General features: G+C 49.4%; 1 protein-coding gene across 1 annotated transcript in view; it reads right to left on the bottom strand.

The window, feature by feature from the left end:
• Positions 1–18887, bottom strand: part of KIF6 (kinesin family member 6) — a 1537786-nt gene that overhangs the window by 1172882 nt on the left and 346017 nt on the right. Inside the window, exon 6 of the mRNA XM_086925888.1 lies at positions 16505–16634. Coding sequence (XP_086782014.1) covers positions 16505–16634 — 130 coding nt within the window. The remainder of the gene's footprint in view (positions 1–16504; positions 16635–18887) is intronic.

The raw sequence follows: 18887 nt of genomic DNA, 5'->3' as shown, positions 1-18887 counted from the left end.
GACAAAGTTATGTATGACCCCAATCTCATCACCCTTTACCCCAGTACTGGGGAACCCCAATTTAGCCTGGTGCTTTAGAGTGGGAAACCTGTTTGACTATCAAAGAATTAAATCCTTTGAGACGCTGAAAGAGTCCGATCTGCCCAAACCAGAGGTTTAGGTATAGCCAAGTTCCTCAGTGGGCCGTGCATCACTCTATCAAACCTCAGGCTAGTCGGTCACTGACAATACTTGGAAGGAGGCTACTAACGACTAAGAAGAAAAGAATCTACTTTCCAAAATATAGTTTCATGGGAAACTATTCTACAGTGGCGTAGCCTCCAGGACTGGGAGGGGTGGAATAGGGTTTGTGTTATTGTTTTGGGAATTATACTCTCAGTCTTCTCAACGGCCAGTGGTTGTAGACAAGCGTATGTGTCATAGACAACTATTGAAAAGATCTGAACTATAAAGGCACTTGAAGCTAGCTTCAGGTAGAGTCACAATGTCTCAGTGTGGTACAGGGCGACATGCTCAATGGATGCTGCGCCACAGGTTCCCAGTCTGACACCGGTACTATAGACCTCTTGAGGCTTACACTTGTCAAGGCAGATCCTGGACATCAAATGAAGACTCCACCTGAAACACTCATAGTTGGGTCCTGAAGTCCTTCCAGAGACACTCCTTGGATCAGGATCAACGAACGACCGTTCGACAATGGCCAGCAGCAGAGCGTTGTGAGACAGTGATCCGGCAGACTTACAGGAGTCCAAAGGATGACTCCACCTGAAACACTCATGTTTGGGTCCTGAAGTCCTTCTAAGACACTCCTTGGATCAGGATCAACGAACGACCGTTTGACAATGGCCATCAGCAGAGCTTTGTGAGACAGTGATCCCGCAGACTTACAGGAGTCCATAGGATGACGTGTGAGATTTGCAAGGATCTCCGAGCCGACTCAAGCGGGTGCCCAAGGCTCATGTTTAACATCAACACGTTTGTAGCAGCCACTGAAGCAGGCTTGCTCCAGAGCTTGGCCTGAGAGGCAGGCTCCCAGTGTTGGAGAGAAAGACTTCTGTTCTGTGACCACTTCAAACACAAGACAGTATGTCTGGAGGAGGCTTTAATAATGCCACATAAAAGCTGGAGGCCTCTGAGCTATTTATATGTGTACATGTGGAGCACACAACATTGGAAAGTTAGTCAATGTGCTTTTCATTGGAAAAAGCTGCAAGAAGGCTTCGTTTATCCAAACTGAAGCGAAGTATTGAGACATCACGAGCAGCCAATCAAATGAGTGCGTGACTGGGCACAAAGTTACTCAAAGTTAAGGGGGTCGAGCATCTGTGGTTCAAAAACAGCAGGAAAAGTGTTATTACAAGTGGTGTCAGGTCAGCTGGCACGACTAACTGTGTAATATAAAACACTGGTAACAACAAAAAGACACTCCGTACAAGAACAAACAAAAATAGAAGCATTTGGGCAGGACCGAAGGAGCCTGGAAGGGTAATGAGGAACAAGCATCTTAGATCTCAGAGGTCACATGCATTTGTGTAGCGCTTGAGTGAAGTTTTCTTGTGATTGTGCCAAGGAGGTAGCCTCTTGGCGCTTACGTTTGAGAGTGGTGATGTCATCTGTTGAGGGCTCTGCTGTCCCTAACTAGACCCATCTGCTTCAAGCATGGCTCCTCCCCGTGTGCCAAGGCTGCTAGCCCACCTCTGCCATTCTATCTCGGATCCATCACCCTGATCCTGAAACCTCACCAGGATACAGCAAGGGGCACAAGAAAGGCGCTAGGATACAGCACGGGGCACAAGATGGCATCCAGGATACAGCACAGGGCACAAGATGGCATCCAGGATACAGCGCGGGCCACAAGATGGCCGCCAGGATACAGCACGGGGCACAAGATGGACACAAGGATACAGCATGGGGCACAAGATGGCCACAAGGATACAGCATGGGGCACAAGATGGCCACCAGGATACAGTACGGGGCACAAGATGGCCGCCAGGATACAGCACGGGGCACAAGAAGGCCACCAGGATACAGCACGGGGCACAAGATGGCCGCCAGGATACAGCACGGGGCACAAGAAGGCCACCAGGATACAGCACGGGGCACAAGATGGCCGCCAGGATACAGCACGGGGCACAAGATGGCTTCTCCCAGACGGAGGCCCTCACAGGTCCAGACTGAACTTAAAACAGCCCTGGCAAAAATAATACATTCAGTCTCCGTGTGCAGACGTGCTAATGCGCTCTAGAACCAGAGCAATTATTTCAAGTTACCGCTGGGATCGCGTAGAGTCCACAACCGCTCCTGGAGGCCGAAACAGGCCTCCAAGTGTCAAAATCGGCCTCCTGGGGCTCCAGCCTCCCGGGGGATTACCCGTTTGCCCGGCTGGCCAGTCCAGCCATGGGTCCGCCTCTCGTCGATGAGAAACCGGCGGACCCTCCCCAGTACTGAGACTGTGGTTAAAGTGCACGTGCGCTCTCTAGTTGACACACACCCGATCCCAAGTGAATGGACTGCGGTGTCACTGTCTCCGGGATCCTCTGAGTGACAGTCGCAGGGGTGTTATTTAAAAACAACAACTCGGACATCTGCACAGCATTTGACCGTTTCTGAACACAAGGTAGGGCTCATTAACATTTCACGCCGCAGCCTTGCCACACACAAGACAACACACAACAGAGAGATAGACGGAGCAAATCCAGCTCTCAGCCTCCAAGAAAATCCAAACAAGGCGACACTGCAGAACAAAGCTCCCGTGTTTGAGGCTGGAGAGTTCAGGAAACAAAGATCTCACTAAAACAGACATTAAAAAGAGAACAAAAATGGCTGATTTGCAGATTCTTGTCTCGAATTTAGTAATGAAACCAATCTCGGTTTGGGCCAACAAAAAGCACTGGAGTAATTAGAGAACTGTAGCAGGAGGCACCCGTTTGGCCTTTTTAATTTACGTCAAGAAGTGAAAAGGACTAGAAGGGTATCCATAAAAAAATCAAAATTATATTCCACAGCAATGCGAAGCCGAACTGAACCAGGGCAGACATTCATGTAGTAGTGGCACCATCATTTTTGTCTCCCTGGAAAACTACCAGGAAAGCATGTACTTGGATTGCAGAGGGTTATAACATATATAAAACACTTAAGTCAGGATGTTGCTAAGGAAAGAGTTGCAGTCATTGATTTGGAGCAATTAGAAATTGCTTGGATATAAATAAGATTTTTCGATCTATTGCTAATGACCTTTTAAAATGAGGTTACCAAATACTTGATAAAACAAGCATTTGCAATGCAATGGGTCTCCCATTAGGGAGAGTTTAAGCTATTGGCATTGTAAATGACAATGCCTTTTATTTATCTGTTTTGAAAAACAACACAATAAATAAAAGGCATTGTCATTTACAATGCTAATAGCTCACACTCTCGCGAGACCTATTGCATTGCAAATGCTTGGTTTTTATGCAGCTGAGTGATGCAATTTGCCCAGCGCTATTGCCATTTGTATGGGCAAGCTGACAAAAAAAAATGTTACCTTGTGCAATGAAACCGGTGCTTATGTAAAGCAGTCGATGAAAGGGCTCAAAGACTTCCATGTGTAGTATGGAATACAGACAGATTAGCCACCAGTGCTACCAAGGATGGAGGCGGGCGGGTGTGAGGAATCTGCTGTTAGACAGATTATCCACCAGTACTACCAGGGTGGAGGCGGGCGGGCGTGGGGAATCTGCTGTTAGGTAGATTATCGACCAGAAAGAGTGTTACCAAGGGCAGAGGCAGGCGGTCGGGTGGGCGTGAGGAATCTGCTGTTAGACAGATTATCCACCAGTACTACCAAGGGTGGAGGCGGGCAGGCGTGGGGAATCTGCTGTTAGGTAGATTATCCACAGGGAAGAGTGTTACCAAGGGCAGAGGCAGGCGGTCGGGTGGGCATGAGGAATCTGCTGTTAGGTAGATTAGCCACCAGTGCTACCAAGGGTGGAGGCGGGCGGGTGTGAGGAATCTGCTGTTAGATTATCCACCAGTGCTACTAAGGGTGGCGGCGGGCAGGCGTGGGGAATCTGCTGTTAGGTAGATTGTCCACCAGAAAGAGTGTTACCAAGGGTGGAGGCGGGTGGGTGTGAGGAATCTGCTGTTAGACAGATTAGCCACCAGTGCTACCAAGGGTGGAGGCGGGCGGGTGTGAGGAATCTGCTGTTAGACAGATTAGCCACCAGTGCTACCAAGGGTGGAGGCGGGCGGGTGTGAGGAATCTGCTGTTAGACAGATTATCCACCAGTACTACCAAGGGTGGAGGCGGGCGGGCGTGGGGAATCTGCTGTTAGGTAGATTATCCAACAGGCAGAGTGTTACCAAGGGCGGAGGCAGGCGGTCGGGTGGGCGTGAGGAATCTGCTGTTAGGTAGATTATCCACCAGAAAGAGTGTTACCAAGGGTGGAGGCGGGTGGGTGTGAGGAATCTGCTGTTAGACAGATTAGCCACCAGTGCTACCAAGGGTGGAGGTGGGCGGGTGTGAGGCATCTGCTGTTAGACAGATTATCCACCAGTACTACCAAGGGTGGTGGCGGGCGGGCGTGGGGAATCTGCTGTTAGGTAGATTATCGACCAGAAAGAGTGTTACCAAGGGCGGAGGCAGGCGGTCGGGTGGGCGTGAGGAATCTGCTGTTAGACAGATTATCCACCAGTACTACCAAGGGTGGAGGCGGGCGGTTATGAGGAATCTGCTGTTAGACAGATTATCTACCAGTACTACCAAGGGTGGAGGTGGGCGGGTGTGAGGAATCTGGTGTTAGACAGATTATCCACCAGTACTACCAAGGGTGGAGGCGGGCGGGCGTGGGGAATCTGCTGTTAGGTAGATTATCCACCAGGAAGAGTGTTACCAAGGGCGGAGGCAGGCGGTCGGGTGGGCATGAGGAATCTGCTGTTAGGTAGATTATCCACCAGAAAGAGTGTTACCAAGGGTGGAGGCGGGTGGGTGTGAGGAATCTGCTGTTAGACAGATTAGCCACCAGTGCTACCAAGGGTGGAGGCGGGCGGGTGTGAGGAATCTGCTGTTAGATTATCCACCAGTGCTACTAAGGGTGGAGGCGGGCGGGCGTGGGGAATCTGCTGTTAGGTAGATTGTCCACCAGAAAGAGTGTTACCAAGGGTGGAGGCGGGTGGGTGTGAGGAATCTGCTGTTAGACAGATCAGCCACCAGTCCTACCAAGGGTGGAGGCGGGCGGGTGTGAGGATTCTGCTGTTAGATAGATTATCCACCAGTGCTACTAAGGGTGGAGGCGGGCGGGCATGGGGAATCTGCTGTTAGGTAGATTGTCCGCCAGAAAGAGTGTTACCAAGGGTGGAGGCGGGTGGGTGTGAGGAATCTGCTGTTAGACAGATTAGCCACCAGTGCTACCAAGGGTGGAGGCGGGCGGGTGTGAGGAATTTGCTGTTAGACAGATTATCCACCAGTACTACCAAGGGTGGAGGCGGGCGGGCGTGGGGAATCTGCTGTTAGGTAGATTATCCACCAGGCAGAGTGTTACCAAGGGCGGAGGCAGGCGGTCGGGTGGGCGTGAGGAATCTGCTGTTAGGTAGATTATCCACCAGAAAGAGTGTTACCAAGGGTGGAGGCGGGTGGGTGTGAGGAATCTGCTGTTAGACAGATTATTCACCAGTGCTACCAAGGGTGGAGGCGGGCGGGCATGGGGAATCTGCTGTTAGGTAGATTGTCCACCAGAAAGAGTGTTACCAAGGGTGGAGGCGGGTGGGTGTGAGGAATCTGCTGTTAGACAGATTAGCCACCAGTGCTACCAAGGGTGGAGGCGGGCGGGTGTGAGGAATCTGCTGTTCGATTATCCACCAGTGCTACTAAGGGTGGAGGCGGGCGGGCGTGGGGAATCAGCTGTTAGGTAGATTGTCCACCAGAAAGAGTGTTACCAAGGGTGGAGGCGGGTGGGTGTGAGGAATCTGCTGTTAGACAGATTATCCACCAGTGGTACCTAGGGTGGAGGCAGGAGGGCGGGATGATTCTGCTGTTAGACAGATTATCTACCAGATTGAGTGATACCAGGGGTGGAGGCGGGCGGGTGGGCATGAGGAATCTGCTGTTAGACACATTATCCATCAGAAAGAGTGCCACCAAGGGTGGAGGTGGGCAAGCATGTGGGCGGGCAGGGAGGATTCTGCTGTTAGACAGATTATCCATCAGAAAGAGTGCTACCAAGGGTGGAGGTGGGCAAGCAGGTGGGCGGGCGGGAGGATTCTGCTGTTCGATGGATTATCCATCAGAAAGAGTGCTACCAAAGGAAATTACTTTCATTTTCCTATGGAAACTTCTAGCTGCATGTTCATTACCAAGTGAATTAGGACCAAAGGGTTGTCCCCTCAGAGGAGGTGAATTTAAGAAGTGGTTGTACACTAGAAAACCTGCAGAACCAAGCGGGCACCAAATGACCCTCCCAGTGCACTTGAGAATCAATGCAGTAATGCTTGCATTGGCGCCAGATGCCCTTGTGGCTGTTTGACGCATATCAAACATTGGAATACTCAGAGCTATGGAAGTAGTCTGTGCTACAACTCTAATGGAATAACCCTAAAGATCTCTGCAGCATTATTTCAGGCAAAGGGAGAGGGTAACCTGGTGAAATAAGGTCATTTTTTGGAACATGAATTCTTTCTCGGCTCCAGAAAACTCCACAAATGGCTAAGCAGGCACACATTGCTCCCTAGCATTTTCAGTATAGAAGCAAAGGGCTCATCATTGGACCCACCAGTGTAGCCTCTCCTGCTCTACAGATGGGTTCAGTGGAGAAAAGAATGCAAGGAGTGTGGTGGACCACCCCACATGTAAAAGTGACATCACTTTCAAAGAAAGGATGCATGTTTCCTATTTACCAGCTTGTCAAGGAAAATATACTGCCAGGAAGCTGGACTGGCAGGGCCTGAAGGTCGCTTATGTGACGTGCAGAAGTGGTGGCAATGAGAAGCACAGTCTTCAGAGACTCAAAGTCCAGCTGTGGATTGGCTCTAAGATAGGTTAAGAAAAATGAAGGTCTCCCTGCAGTATAATGAACAGAGCAGGCCACAACACATTCAAAACTCAAACAACAAAGTGATGGAAGGAATGCTTGAATTATTCTCAACCACTGGCCAACACTGTCAGGCGCATTCCAATCCATCATTTTTGAAGAAACACACCACGACTGGTGATTTGAATAAGGAAGGCTGATCAGGCAAACGACGTTTTACCAGGCCAAAGACAATACAAACAACTGAACATCACAGATTTCCCGGTGAGAGGTCAACTTGCTTCGGTTCCCACCAGGTGACAGAGTTAGCCCAATGGCCTAATGTCTAGACTTGGTGGAGGGGCAGCGAGAAGCCAGTAATATATACACTACTTTTCAAAACCTCTTAGTTGTTTCTGATCTCCACCCGTGGAGGCATAGATTGTAGAGGTTCAAGTGTAAAACTGCGCGGCTGCTGAACAGGGGATCCTCCCACAGAGGCAGCTGAAATGTGGACATATGATCAGAGCCAAGAGTTCAGAGCTTCCGCCCCCCCAGACCAGGCTGGAGCCATCGAATGAGCTGTGTTCGGAGCTGCTGGACTGGTTTCAGCACTCAAGGGGTCAGCGACAGAGGTAGAAAGGCATTCAGGAGGCCAGAGTCTCACCGATGGAAGAACCTGTTTCCAAGAGACCCTCAAAAGGATAACTCAATACAGCAAAAAACTGGGCACGGAGTGTTGTCAGAGGCGGCCAAAAGGCTTGTCAATGGCTTACCCCACTCTGTGAACATGCCTTGCAACGCCCTCCAGAAGCAGTACCAGCATGTTTGGCAAGGTAACACCTGCTGAGTTCATCTACTCTGCCATTGAAGGATCCTACCACATTATTGACTGTCAGAGGGATTCTGTGAAGTGCAAACCAACACCACAATCTCACATCCTTCAGACTGTGGGCCCGTGGTTCCACGCGGAACTGCTTGTTAGAGTACAACATGGTGGTCGCATCACCTGTTAGCACCATGATTGATCTGCCCTTGACGGAAGGCAGAGAGGCTTTGAGAGTCAATTGGATGCTGGAAGATTTATGTAGTGAAGCTGCTCCACCAGAGACCAGATACTTCAGATCTCCACCTTGTTCAGAGGGCCTCTTCAACTTTGAGACAATACATCCATTGCCACCATGACTTCCAGTGGAGACATGCAGACTGGTCTGCCATCGCTGGAGGTCTTGAGCTTACCTGTTGGAGACAGACCTTGTGCATACATTGAAGGACCTACATTAGCCACCAAGCATTAGTTACCACCATGATGCACGATGCTAACAGACCCAAAAGCCTCAGACCCATCAGGGCAGGAACAGTATCTTTTGTCCAAATATTTGGATCATTGCCGGAGTGTCCTAGACTTACTGTAGCGGTGGAAAGGTCTTCAAGGCGACTGTGCAGAAGCTGCCAACAACTGAAGTTTGAAGATGAGACCCATTGATGGAAAATTCCAGGGCGGACAATGACATTCTTTTCTGCAGATGGTCTGAGGTTAGCTGAGGTAAGCCCACCTTCAAACGCCAGTTGTCGAGTTTCAAAAGTAGATGCACCTCTGATCTGTGAAGATTAGACATGATCAGAGGAGCAGTTGTAAGGTTGAAAGACAAGATGGTGAACTGGAAGCTGCCTGACCTCCAACCCCATGCAGCACAGATAAGGCCTATCGGACTGCAGGAATGACTAAAGAAAAAATGTGTCCTGCGGATCACTTGGTGATCAGCTTGAACTTATCTTTCTTGAGTAACTAGATCATTAATCTGTGATCTGGATCCATCTAAAGCTTCAGCGATCAGGAAGTCAAATGAGCAACAGCACAGTCCATGCTCTGCCTCCGAACAAGCTTGATGGCCCACTTGCCTACCAACATCAATACTTCTTTGGTAAGGATACTGTTGTGGCCCACCAGTTTTGGGTGAAGACTTGTGGAATGTAAAGAAGGGTATCCAGAAAAGGAAAGTCATAACCAACCTGAAAAATCTGCATGACTCACATGTCCAAAGTAAGCTCCTGTACACAATATTTGTGTACATTCACACAGTATGAGGAAAGCGGTTTATCATATGGTTTGGTTGTGCGAACTCACAGTGTAATAAAATCATAAACCCATTTTGGGTCCAGTCAGGTTCATTTGTAAGACCTTAGCTCAACCCTGGGTAGCTGTGGATTCAAGCAGTCAGGCTTTGGTCAAGGGAACAAGTGCGTAGCATTTAGAAGTTCCCAACTGATGAAGGGAACATGACGAAAAGAAAATCCGACACCCATGTATAAAAATAACTCTTATTTTTAGAAATAAAAATAAACAAAATCCCCCAACGGGTTCCAGAGATATTAATTATTAAGCAATCTATAAATGGCTGCTTTTCTTCATATAGCAAATAAGCATTGGCAACTACCATGGTTAGCGGTTACTTTGAAAAGTTGAATATCATTTGTAAAGCTGTGTTCGGTTAATCTGGCCCACTTTGGGCGACCAACTCTGGCATGAACAAGTCACAGTGACAATAAGGCTTAGCAGGACAAAGCAGTTTTTAGTCGAGTTCCAGGCTCTATGGGCGAAATAACATGCATCAATGGAGTGGTCCTGATGCAAGTGATACAGGATACAGAAGATCCTGTGGATGCTGATCCAGTTGACTAGGACTTCCTGGGGCCACCCTTCAATCCATGAACAGGATTGGGTGACTTTGGCCCAAAGGTCGATGTACCTGAAAAACCAGTTGCCACTGGTCTACAGGTCTCCAATTATAGCTAAACCAGGGGTTCACTTCAACTGAGGTTAGTGTCCGTCTTGGGTGACTAAACTGCATTCCGATGTCTGTCCTGGGCCCAGCAGACTGTCTGAACCAATGATGCTGCTGTTCTCACTATTTCATAACCAATGACGTCACTGTTCTTGCCATTTCATGGTCTCTCTACTGGAGGGATACCGCCATGCAGTCCAAGGTGCTACCTGTGCTCTTTGAGTCTAGGTGGCACTCAGGTGGGGCTTTGACAGCACCCTTGAAGAGCCTTGGTTTGGCGCAGCTAGGATCGGGACTACATAGCCCAGGATTCCAGAGCGCCGGCAATCTCGGGTGCGGAGCGCCGTAAATAGAAACAGCACCCATAGACACATGCTTAATCTAAAGAGAAACCAAGATGAGTGGTGCAGTCCTCTACTCAGTGATTCCAGAGTTCATAGTCTTTTGAAGCAGGTCATAGACACCTTTTCTCTTTGGGATTACGGAGAGCAAACAGACTCACCCAGCGTCATAGAATAGGTTCAGGCAGGTAAGTTCTTTCTTTGTTTATAGAGAGGAATGTTTCTCGAGTGTTCCCTTTGTGCAGTATCCATGTTCTTAATAATCTTTTCAAGATTATTCAACCAAACAACTATAAGGAGAAAAATCCTAGTTTGTAATTGTAGGAGGCTGGCTTAGCATATGGTGCACACTTATTTAAGTGAAGCACTTAATACTAATAAAGTGGAATGAGAACCGCGACCAAAGTTGGGACAGGACCCAGAAGACTCAGAAGAGCCGGGGACCTAAGGAACACCCAATGTAAGTCCCCAGGAACCCCACGGAGGCTGTGTGCAGTAATACTCAATGCAAGTCAATGGGGAAGCAGCGGTTGCAGTTTTCAATAAGAAGTACCCTGCCCAGAGGACCCTGAGAAAACCCTGTGAAAGATAGAAGGTTGGAGAGTCAACCCACCTGGGAATACCCCAGGAACCAGTGTACATACACCAAGGAAGACAGGTGCATAGGTGCGAATTGAAATTGGAAACCGCCATAGACCACAATGGAGGACTTCTGCAGGTGAAAGAGTCCGGTGGAATCCGAGGATGGATTCTTGAAGAGGAGTACCTGCAAGCAGAGGGGACAGAGTCTATGTCACTCGGGAGTGACCAGGAGGCACAGAAGACCAATGACCACCGATGAACGAAGATGCAGGAGAGTCGACAGTGACCTTGTTGTTGCAGCAGTGAGGACCAGGCGATGCTATGGAAAAACGGGAGCTGTTTATGAGCTGTTCCACATCAGAAGTTGAGAGCTAGGGGGCTACAGTCTGGTGTGAGTACTAACAAGCCTTGGCTGCAGCAACAGATGAGAAAAACTAAGAGGGTGCAGTGTCAGGACCAGCAAGGTCCAAGGGACTCACCAAGTGCAGGAGTCAGAGCAGGCCCTGAGCAAGCAGGGGAGTCCACTGGAACGAAAGAAAAACCCCAAGAGGACCCAATGACTGGAGGCACAAGAGTCGCAGGAGAACCTTGAGCAGCTCAAAAAGAATGCAGGCCCACAGTGCAGTTGATGCAGTGAGGAGGAACATCTTGGTAGCAGGAGATGCTGAAGGCTTCTTTGGAGAAGAGAGTCAACAAGCCTTGGCAATGGCAAGTTGACATATTGCACAGGTAAACCCTTAAGTACTCAAAAGAAAGAGTTGGGATGATTCAGGGGTCCCTACCAGAGGAGGGGCTGGACAGAGGGGAGGATACTCCCATGTCCTTTGTCCAGTTTCATGCTAGAGCGGAACCCAATGGCTCCCTTAACTGGTTGCAACTGGAGTATGCAAGAAGGGCACCAAATGTACCTTTCAAAGCAGTCTGGTGGTAAGCGCCCCAGCCCAGCCCAATACACTAAGTCCTGTCTAGGAGGTGGTCACACCTCCCTGTGACAGGAAACCTATTGTTCTACCTTCCCCTTCTTGAGCTCGGCTCAGCAGCAGGAGGACAGAATAGGGTCTGTGGTAGGCAGCAGCACTAGCTTGCTGTTAGACCCTGAAAGGCTGGTACCGGGAATACAGGGGGGCTCCCTATGGGAGGCTCCAGTACATGGGACCCTACATCCAACACTGGAATCGGTGTTGGGATAGGATTCCAACATGTTTGATACCACACATGACCAGCTTCAGTGCAGCCAATATATAGTTAGACATCTCGTAATTGACTTGATGTCAACTATATGTATAAAATGACTGACCGCACTTACAAAGCCTGGAGGACCGACTCTGGGGTTTTTATGGGGTGTCCTGCTCATGCAGAGGCACCCTCACACTTATAACCAAGCACCCTGCCCACAGGATTGAAGAGCCTACTATTGGGGTGACTTAAAGGTTTCAAGTGCAGTGACTTCAGATATAAGGAAACGTATGTCTGTTGTGAGAGGTGCCAGCACCAAACCACACAGGCTGCAATGGCAGATCTGTAGTCACAGTTTCAGTGGACTCCCATGGGTGGCACAATACATGCTGCAGCCCATGGAAGACCCCTGGTGTATCTATGCCCTGGGTACCTTAGTACCATATACTAGGGACATAAAAGGGTGCATCCGTAGCCAATTCAGGAAGCACCAAAGTACTTACCAAACTCTAATTTAAGGAGGAAGCACAGTGACTGGGGTCCTGATTAGCAGGATCCCAGTCCGACTAGTCCAAAACACACTGACACCAGGCACAAAGAGGAAGTAACGATTGCGATGGATCCTACCTTCCTACACTCTCCTTTTCTTTCTTTTCTTTCCTCTATCTTCTTTAGTGTTTCCTTATCTAGTACTCCCTACGTTCCCTTCCTCCTGAACAGTAAACACGGTTGAACCCCTAGCATTCACTGTATCAAAAAATAAATCAAAAACCAAATCAGACGAGGCAGCTTCTGAAATAACATCACCTGGTGCAGGGCAGACTAGCCCCCCACCCATCGCTGGGTGTTGTGCATTGCATCAACTGTCCCAATGGTAGCTACACCGCTGCTCTGATGCCCTAGGGTCTGTCCTACTAAAACTCTGCATCTGAACCAAGAGCACCCCTCCCACACTGGACTCTCAGGATAGAGGGAGAGCAGTCCTAGGCTTCTCAAAGAGGTAGACTGGTGAGCCAGAGACTCAGAACTCAACAAACAACAATCACAATGATGCACCGACCAGCCCTGTGCTGGTCTTAGGAAAAAGAGAAGAACTTTAATAGCAAAGCAAAACAAAATACTACCCACAGTACTTGGGGTTACAGGGTCAGACACATTACTAAGGAGCTCTAACCATTTCCTGTTGATCCCACACCAACCACAGTGTACGACAACAATGGCTGCAGCACCTGCCCTACTTCAGGGCTCTTAGCACAGTGGCTTTAGTTTCTACACTACTACAGCCAGCAACCTGGCAGTAAAGGAGTTCTCATTGGGGAGAATCAGCATAGCTGACAGCTGACTAATTGGCTTATGTCTGGGACCCCCAGGATTAGTTCAGTTTGTGTCTTGTAAGAGTATTCATGTTGGCAGTTGTTACTCCTTGAAACATGTAGTTCTATCCATTTAGCACAAGACGCAGTATCTCAACACAGCCTCCTCTTTACCAGTCTGTGAGAAGGTGGTCACGTGTGGCGAATGTACGACAGTAGGTGCAGATTAGCGGCACTGGCCCAGGCTCTCAAAACTCGATGCTGAATCAGCAGCATGGCCCGCCTTGGTAGTGGTCACCTGTCTTCGGCCACTGGTGGGCTGCTCTGCTATGGCAGTGCCTACATCTTTGTCCACAGCACATCAGGTAGCAACAGAATAGGTCCCTCGGGTCACTGCAGAGATGCAAGACAGCACGCAGTCACTTAGGATTTTGTTGTTGCTTTATGCAGTTCCCCACATGAACCATGCAGGGAGACGAGTGACCTCTCAATGGTAGGATCAGCGAAGGTCCCACTCCCAATCACAAGTTGGCTCTTCAGGGTCCTCCACACACTGAACACAACTGGCCTTCTCTTTCTGGACAGTCTCTACTCTTGCAGGGACTGGCACTCTCTTCCCCACTCTGAGTAGGCAAGCAGGCTTCTAGGCACTAGGGAGATTGGTAGCATGTCAACAAATGCACAGAATTCAGATCTCCTTTTAGCTTTGGGAAACTGGCTGTCCAAGTGACACCTGCCCTGGATCAAAACCATTCTTGTACTCTTTGGAGCTCTCCCTTCCATCTTGGAACTGAAACAAAATGAGGTACTTTAGGTCCACTTTCTAAAGTCCAGGAACCAGTATGGGGTGACTACTTTTCTTATTTAATTTTCTGGCTGCATTGAACACACAACCTTTAGGAGAATGATGGCCGTCACCGCAGGTACTAATTCCTAAAACACGAGCACAATGAAGTGTGATGTTTATGTATCTGGCTGTCATGAGCCTCTCTGAAGTAACACAAACAACAAAAGGGCAGGCCCTGCCAAGAAACGTCTTTGATCTTAACAACAGAAAATACTGACCCAATTTCTAAGGGTGGCCCCGCCCCATCCTCCCTCAATTCAAGGTCTGAGGGTCATCCATGAAGCTGTATCCCATTCTCCATCTTGTGCCATGTCACATCAGCGGGAACACAGAATGAATTCCTCTGACCGAGTGGACAGCTACTCCTCAGACTTAGTGGGCATTCACTCCACAGTAACGAACCAAGGGTATGGATGCTTAGTTTTTTCCACAATGGATAATGTAAAGGGGGGTAGGAGGGATTTGAGGGTGGAAAAACTAGGAACCAGGAGGATGTGTTATGTGAGCACATACTAATCAAGTTTGTTGGACGAAGTACACATAAGAATGAAGTATGCTAGTTGGAATCAAAGTCTCTTGGTGGTGACAGCCAATGGAGTACGTTGCTCAAATCCAACACACTTGCAGTGTCTCAATCCACCCACCGAACAAGCATTTTTCTCCCTGCCTTTATGCATTCACAAATGTTTGAAACATAATTTATTCCTACATCTGAGACCACACTAGCACTCCCCAACTCTGATCCTGAATACTGGGCTTACATGTTTTATTAAACGTAAAAGGCATTTCCTTGACCACCACCAGTCATCTGATTGACGTCCTCCAACTTTCATCCATCAAAAATATACTCAGGACCTGATTCACAAAGGGACCCCGCAGTCGTGGACAGTCTCCGCACTCGGGGCGGAGACCCCGCAGTTGTAGGGGAGTCTCCACACTCAGGATTGAAGTCTCGCAGTCGTGGGGGAGTCTCCGCACTCGGGACAGAGGCCCTGCAGCTGCGGGGAGTCTCCGCACTTGGGCGGAGACCCCACAGTTGTAGGGGAGTCTCTGCACTCAGGGCAGAGGCCCCGCAGTTGTAGGGGAGTCTCCACACGTGGGTCAGAGGCCCTGCAGTCGTGGAGGAGTCTCTACACTTGTGGATGTCCGGCGGTCGTGGGGGAGTGTCTGCACTATGGGGGGAGGCCCCACAGTTGTGAGGGAGTCTCCACACTCGAGTTGGGAGGCTCCGCAGTTGTGGCGGGGTCTACACACTCAGGATGGAGGCCTCGCAGTCTTGGGGGAGTCTCCACACTCAGGTCGGAGGCCCTACAGTTGTGGGGGAGTCTTTGCACTCGTGGCGGATGCCCCGCAGTCGTGGAGGAGTCTCCGCACTCAGGGCGGAGACCCCGTAGTTGTAGGGGAGTCTCCACACTCAGGTTGGAGGCTCCGCAGTCGTGCGGGATTCTCCGCACTCGGGATAGAGGCCTCGCAGTCGTGGGGGAGTCTCCGCACTCGGGTCGGAGGCCCCGGAGTCGTGGGGCAGTCTCTGCACTCGTGGTGGAGGCCCCGCAGTCGTGGAGGAGTCTCCGCACTCGGGTCGGTGGCTCCGCAGTCGTACGGGAGTCTCCGCACTTGGGACGGAGGTAAGGCAGTCGTGGGGGTGTCCCCGCACTCGGGACGGAGGTCCTACAGTTGTGGAGGAGTCTTCGCACTTGAGGCGGAGGCCTCGCTGTTGTAGGGGAGTCTCCACACTCGGGACGGAATAGAGTGCGGAGACTTCCCCACAACTGCGGGGCCTTCTCCACAAGTGCGGAGGCCGTTCGTGAATCAGGCTCTCAGTCTCTCCTCACTGCCATTACCTGTCATTTCATACACCCCATAGAACTTCTTTGGTCTGTTTGAACAAATCCACCACCATGTGGCAAGGTGGCCTTCAGAACACAGAGACATTATTAGTCTCCCCTGACCAGTAGCTCATCTGTTTACACAACATAACCACTTCAGTTTGTTGAATCCATTGTTTGGTTTGCCATGGTTTGGTTTGCTTGTTCAATAGCACCTCTTTCACATCCTAAATCACTGCTTCACATTTGGGAGGTGTGCTTTGCACTCTTTCGTACTATAAGTCAGCTTCCACTACACTGATCAGTGTCATCTTTAATTACTTTAGTTTTTCCAGGCACCCAGAATTTCCTATTTTATTAACTTTGTGGGTACCTATATAGGGGCAAATGTCCATTTTGTTCCAATAATGTGATGCTAAAAAAAACCAAAAAAACAAAGAAGAGTAGTGCAGTTCTTCCACTCAGACCTGTAATATGCATTTCCACAACAGTCCGGCAAGTAATATATTGACTGGATATTTCGTAGTAGGCACACCGGGTCAGAATCTGGAAACACTGCCTGATGATGCAAGCCTTTCTCTAATATACTTACTCTCAGCAGTTGCATCTTTTATACCCTTCTCAGCCCCATTTATGCCCCTGTTACTCACTTCCGCGATCATCCTGTTGGTGTCGCCCAAGAAGAGCAGATTCAAGGCCTCTTCCTCATTGGTCGCCTGCTGGAGAGACAGGTTCTTCAGGTGAATATTCTGATCCGGGTCCTCCATAATAGTCACTTTCCTAGTGGGACAAAATATGCATTAATTGAATGGAAAAAGTCCTTCAAAATCATGTTGTTAACTGCATACACATATGAATATATATGTTATGTCTCTGTCATCACCATTAGCCGGTTCGATGCTGATGACGGAACCGCTCAGTCAACAGCTGCGGTTGGGCTGTGCTGATGACGGAGCGGTTCCGTCATGGCCCGGCCGCCGCGCCTGCGCGGCGCGTTCTATTAGGCGGGCGGGGCCATGACGGAACCGCTCCGTCACGAGTACAGCCCAACCGCGGCTGGTGACGGAGCGGTTCTGTCACCAGCATGCGGCCGCCATGCGGCCGCCCCACCCTTTAAGCGCTGCAGCGGAATAGCCGCCGCAGCGATGTGGTTATACTGATGCTTGGCTAAGTAAAATAGCTCGCCTCCAATTATTTCTAAAGCTGTAGAAGGAGTAGTTTCTGTCCTGTAACTCCAGTTCTGTAGTAGGGGTATCTCTGTTATAGTCATAATCTAGTGAATAGTCCCGCCCATGTGCGTGGACCCCGGCAATCAAAAATAATCTCTTAAGTTGTCAAATCATGCAGAAAACTGCAAGACACTTAAGAGAGAATTTAAAGACAAATAATGCAGCCTATATCCACAGGCTACACTGTCCAGTACTTCAACTAGAAATTCCACCAAATAACACCACACATAATACAGCCTGCCCAGTTTCTACCATAGAGAAACTTGCCTCCCCCAGTAAAAGACACTGGAATGATAGAGAGGAAGGCATGGACAGACAAGCCCCATAGGCTGCCATTGTGTGGCTTAAATAGGATACTGTGCCTTTAAGAGAACTTTCCAGAACTTCTCCCAGTATCCCAGAATGCATAGCAGGTCCCTCTACTTTCAGTTCTTTTTGAAGGCGAAGCACGCCAGACCTGTCGCATTCCATACATGACGAAATATCTCCACCGGGGAGGAGGGCGGGCGCTTATGACTATAACAGAGATACCCCTACTACAGAACTGGAGTTACAGGACAGAAACTACTCATTCTGTAGTAGGGGATCTCTGTGTATAGTCATAATCTAGTGAATAGAATGGCAAGCCCATCCCCACACCAAAGTGGCGGTGGAGAAAGAAAATAACGCCACTACTGTGCGAACAAATTCCGCAGCAAAGCCTGCCCAACCTGAGCGTCTGCCCTGGCGTCAGTGTCCAGGCAGTAATGCTTAGCAAAGGTATGAACCGACTTCCAAGTGGCTGCCTTGCAGATTTCAGCAATCGGCACGTTACGGAGCAGAGCCGTCGTGGCAGCTTTGCCCCTGGTGGAATGAGCCTTAGGCTTACCTCCTAAGGTCTTATTAGCCTTTTGGTAACATAATTGTATGCAGGACACAATCCACCTAGAGATGGACTGCTTAGAGGTAGCAAGACCCGTCCTGACTGATTCATAATTAATGAACAACTGGTCAGACCTACGAATATCTTTGGTAAAATTTCAACACCCTCCTAACATCCAGGGAATGGAGAGACCTTTCCGCTGGAGACGAAGGGTTCTGAAAAAACGTAGGCAAAGTTATGGTCTGGTTGACATGAAAATCAGAAATAACCTTGGGAAGAAATTTAGGGTGAGTACGCATAACAACCTTAGCAGCATGAAATATAGTATAAGGTTCAGTACAACACAACGCCTGAATTTCACTCACCCTGCGGGCCGATGTGATGGCCACGAGGAACGCCGCCTTCCAGGACAGGTGCTGCAACGAAGCCTTATGAATAGGTTCAAAAGGCTCCTTCATCAATCTGGACAGCACCACATTCAATTCCCATGAAGGCGAAGGAAGCCTGACAGGAGGGAATACTTTCTTCAAACCTTCCAAAAAATCTTTGATCCCAGGGATCTGGAAGAAGGAAGTCTGTGAAGGGCATTTCCTGTAGGCAGTCAATGCAGCAAGATGAACCTTAATGGAATGAACATTAAGGCCAGACTGCGCCAATTGTAAAAGGTAAGGAAGGATGACATCTTCCTTGCAGGTCGTAGGGTCATGGTTCTTAGACTGGCACCAGATACAAAACCTCTTCCACTTGTAAGCATAGGAAGTCCGAGTGGAAGGCCTCTTAGACTCCTTCAGTATGTCCATGCAACCCTCAGGCAGATTCAGATGGCCATATTACACTCTCAGGAGCCATGCCGCCAAACTCAAAGACGAGAGGTTGGGGTGTAACATCCGTCCCCCGAACTTCGTGAGAAGGTCCGGCCTGCACGGCAACCGAATGTGAGGA

The sequence above is a fragment of the Lissotriton vulgaris genome, chromosome 6 (genome assembly GCF_964263255.1).
Source record: "Lissotriton vulgaris chromosome 6, aLisVul1.2, whole genome shotgun sequence".
Classification (NCBI taxonomy): domain Eukaryota; kingdom Metazoa; phylum Chordata; class Amphibia; order Caudata; family Salamandridae; genus Lissotriton; species Lissotriton vulgaris.
Note: the sequence above shows the minus strand (reverse complement) of the source record. Positions and strands in the feature narration are given on the sequence as shown.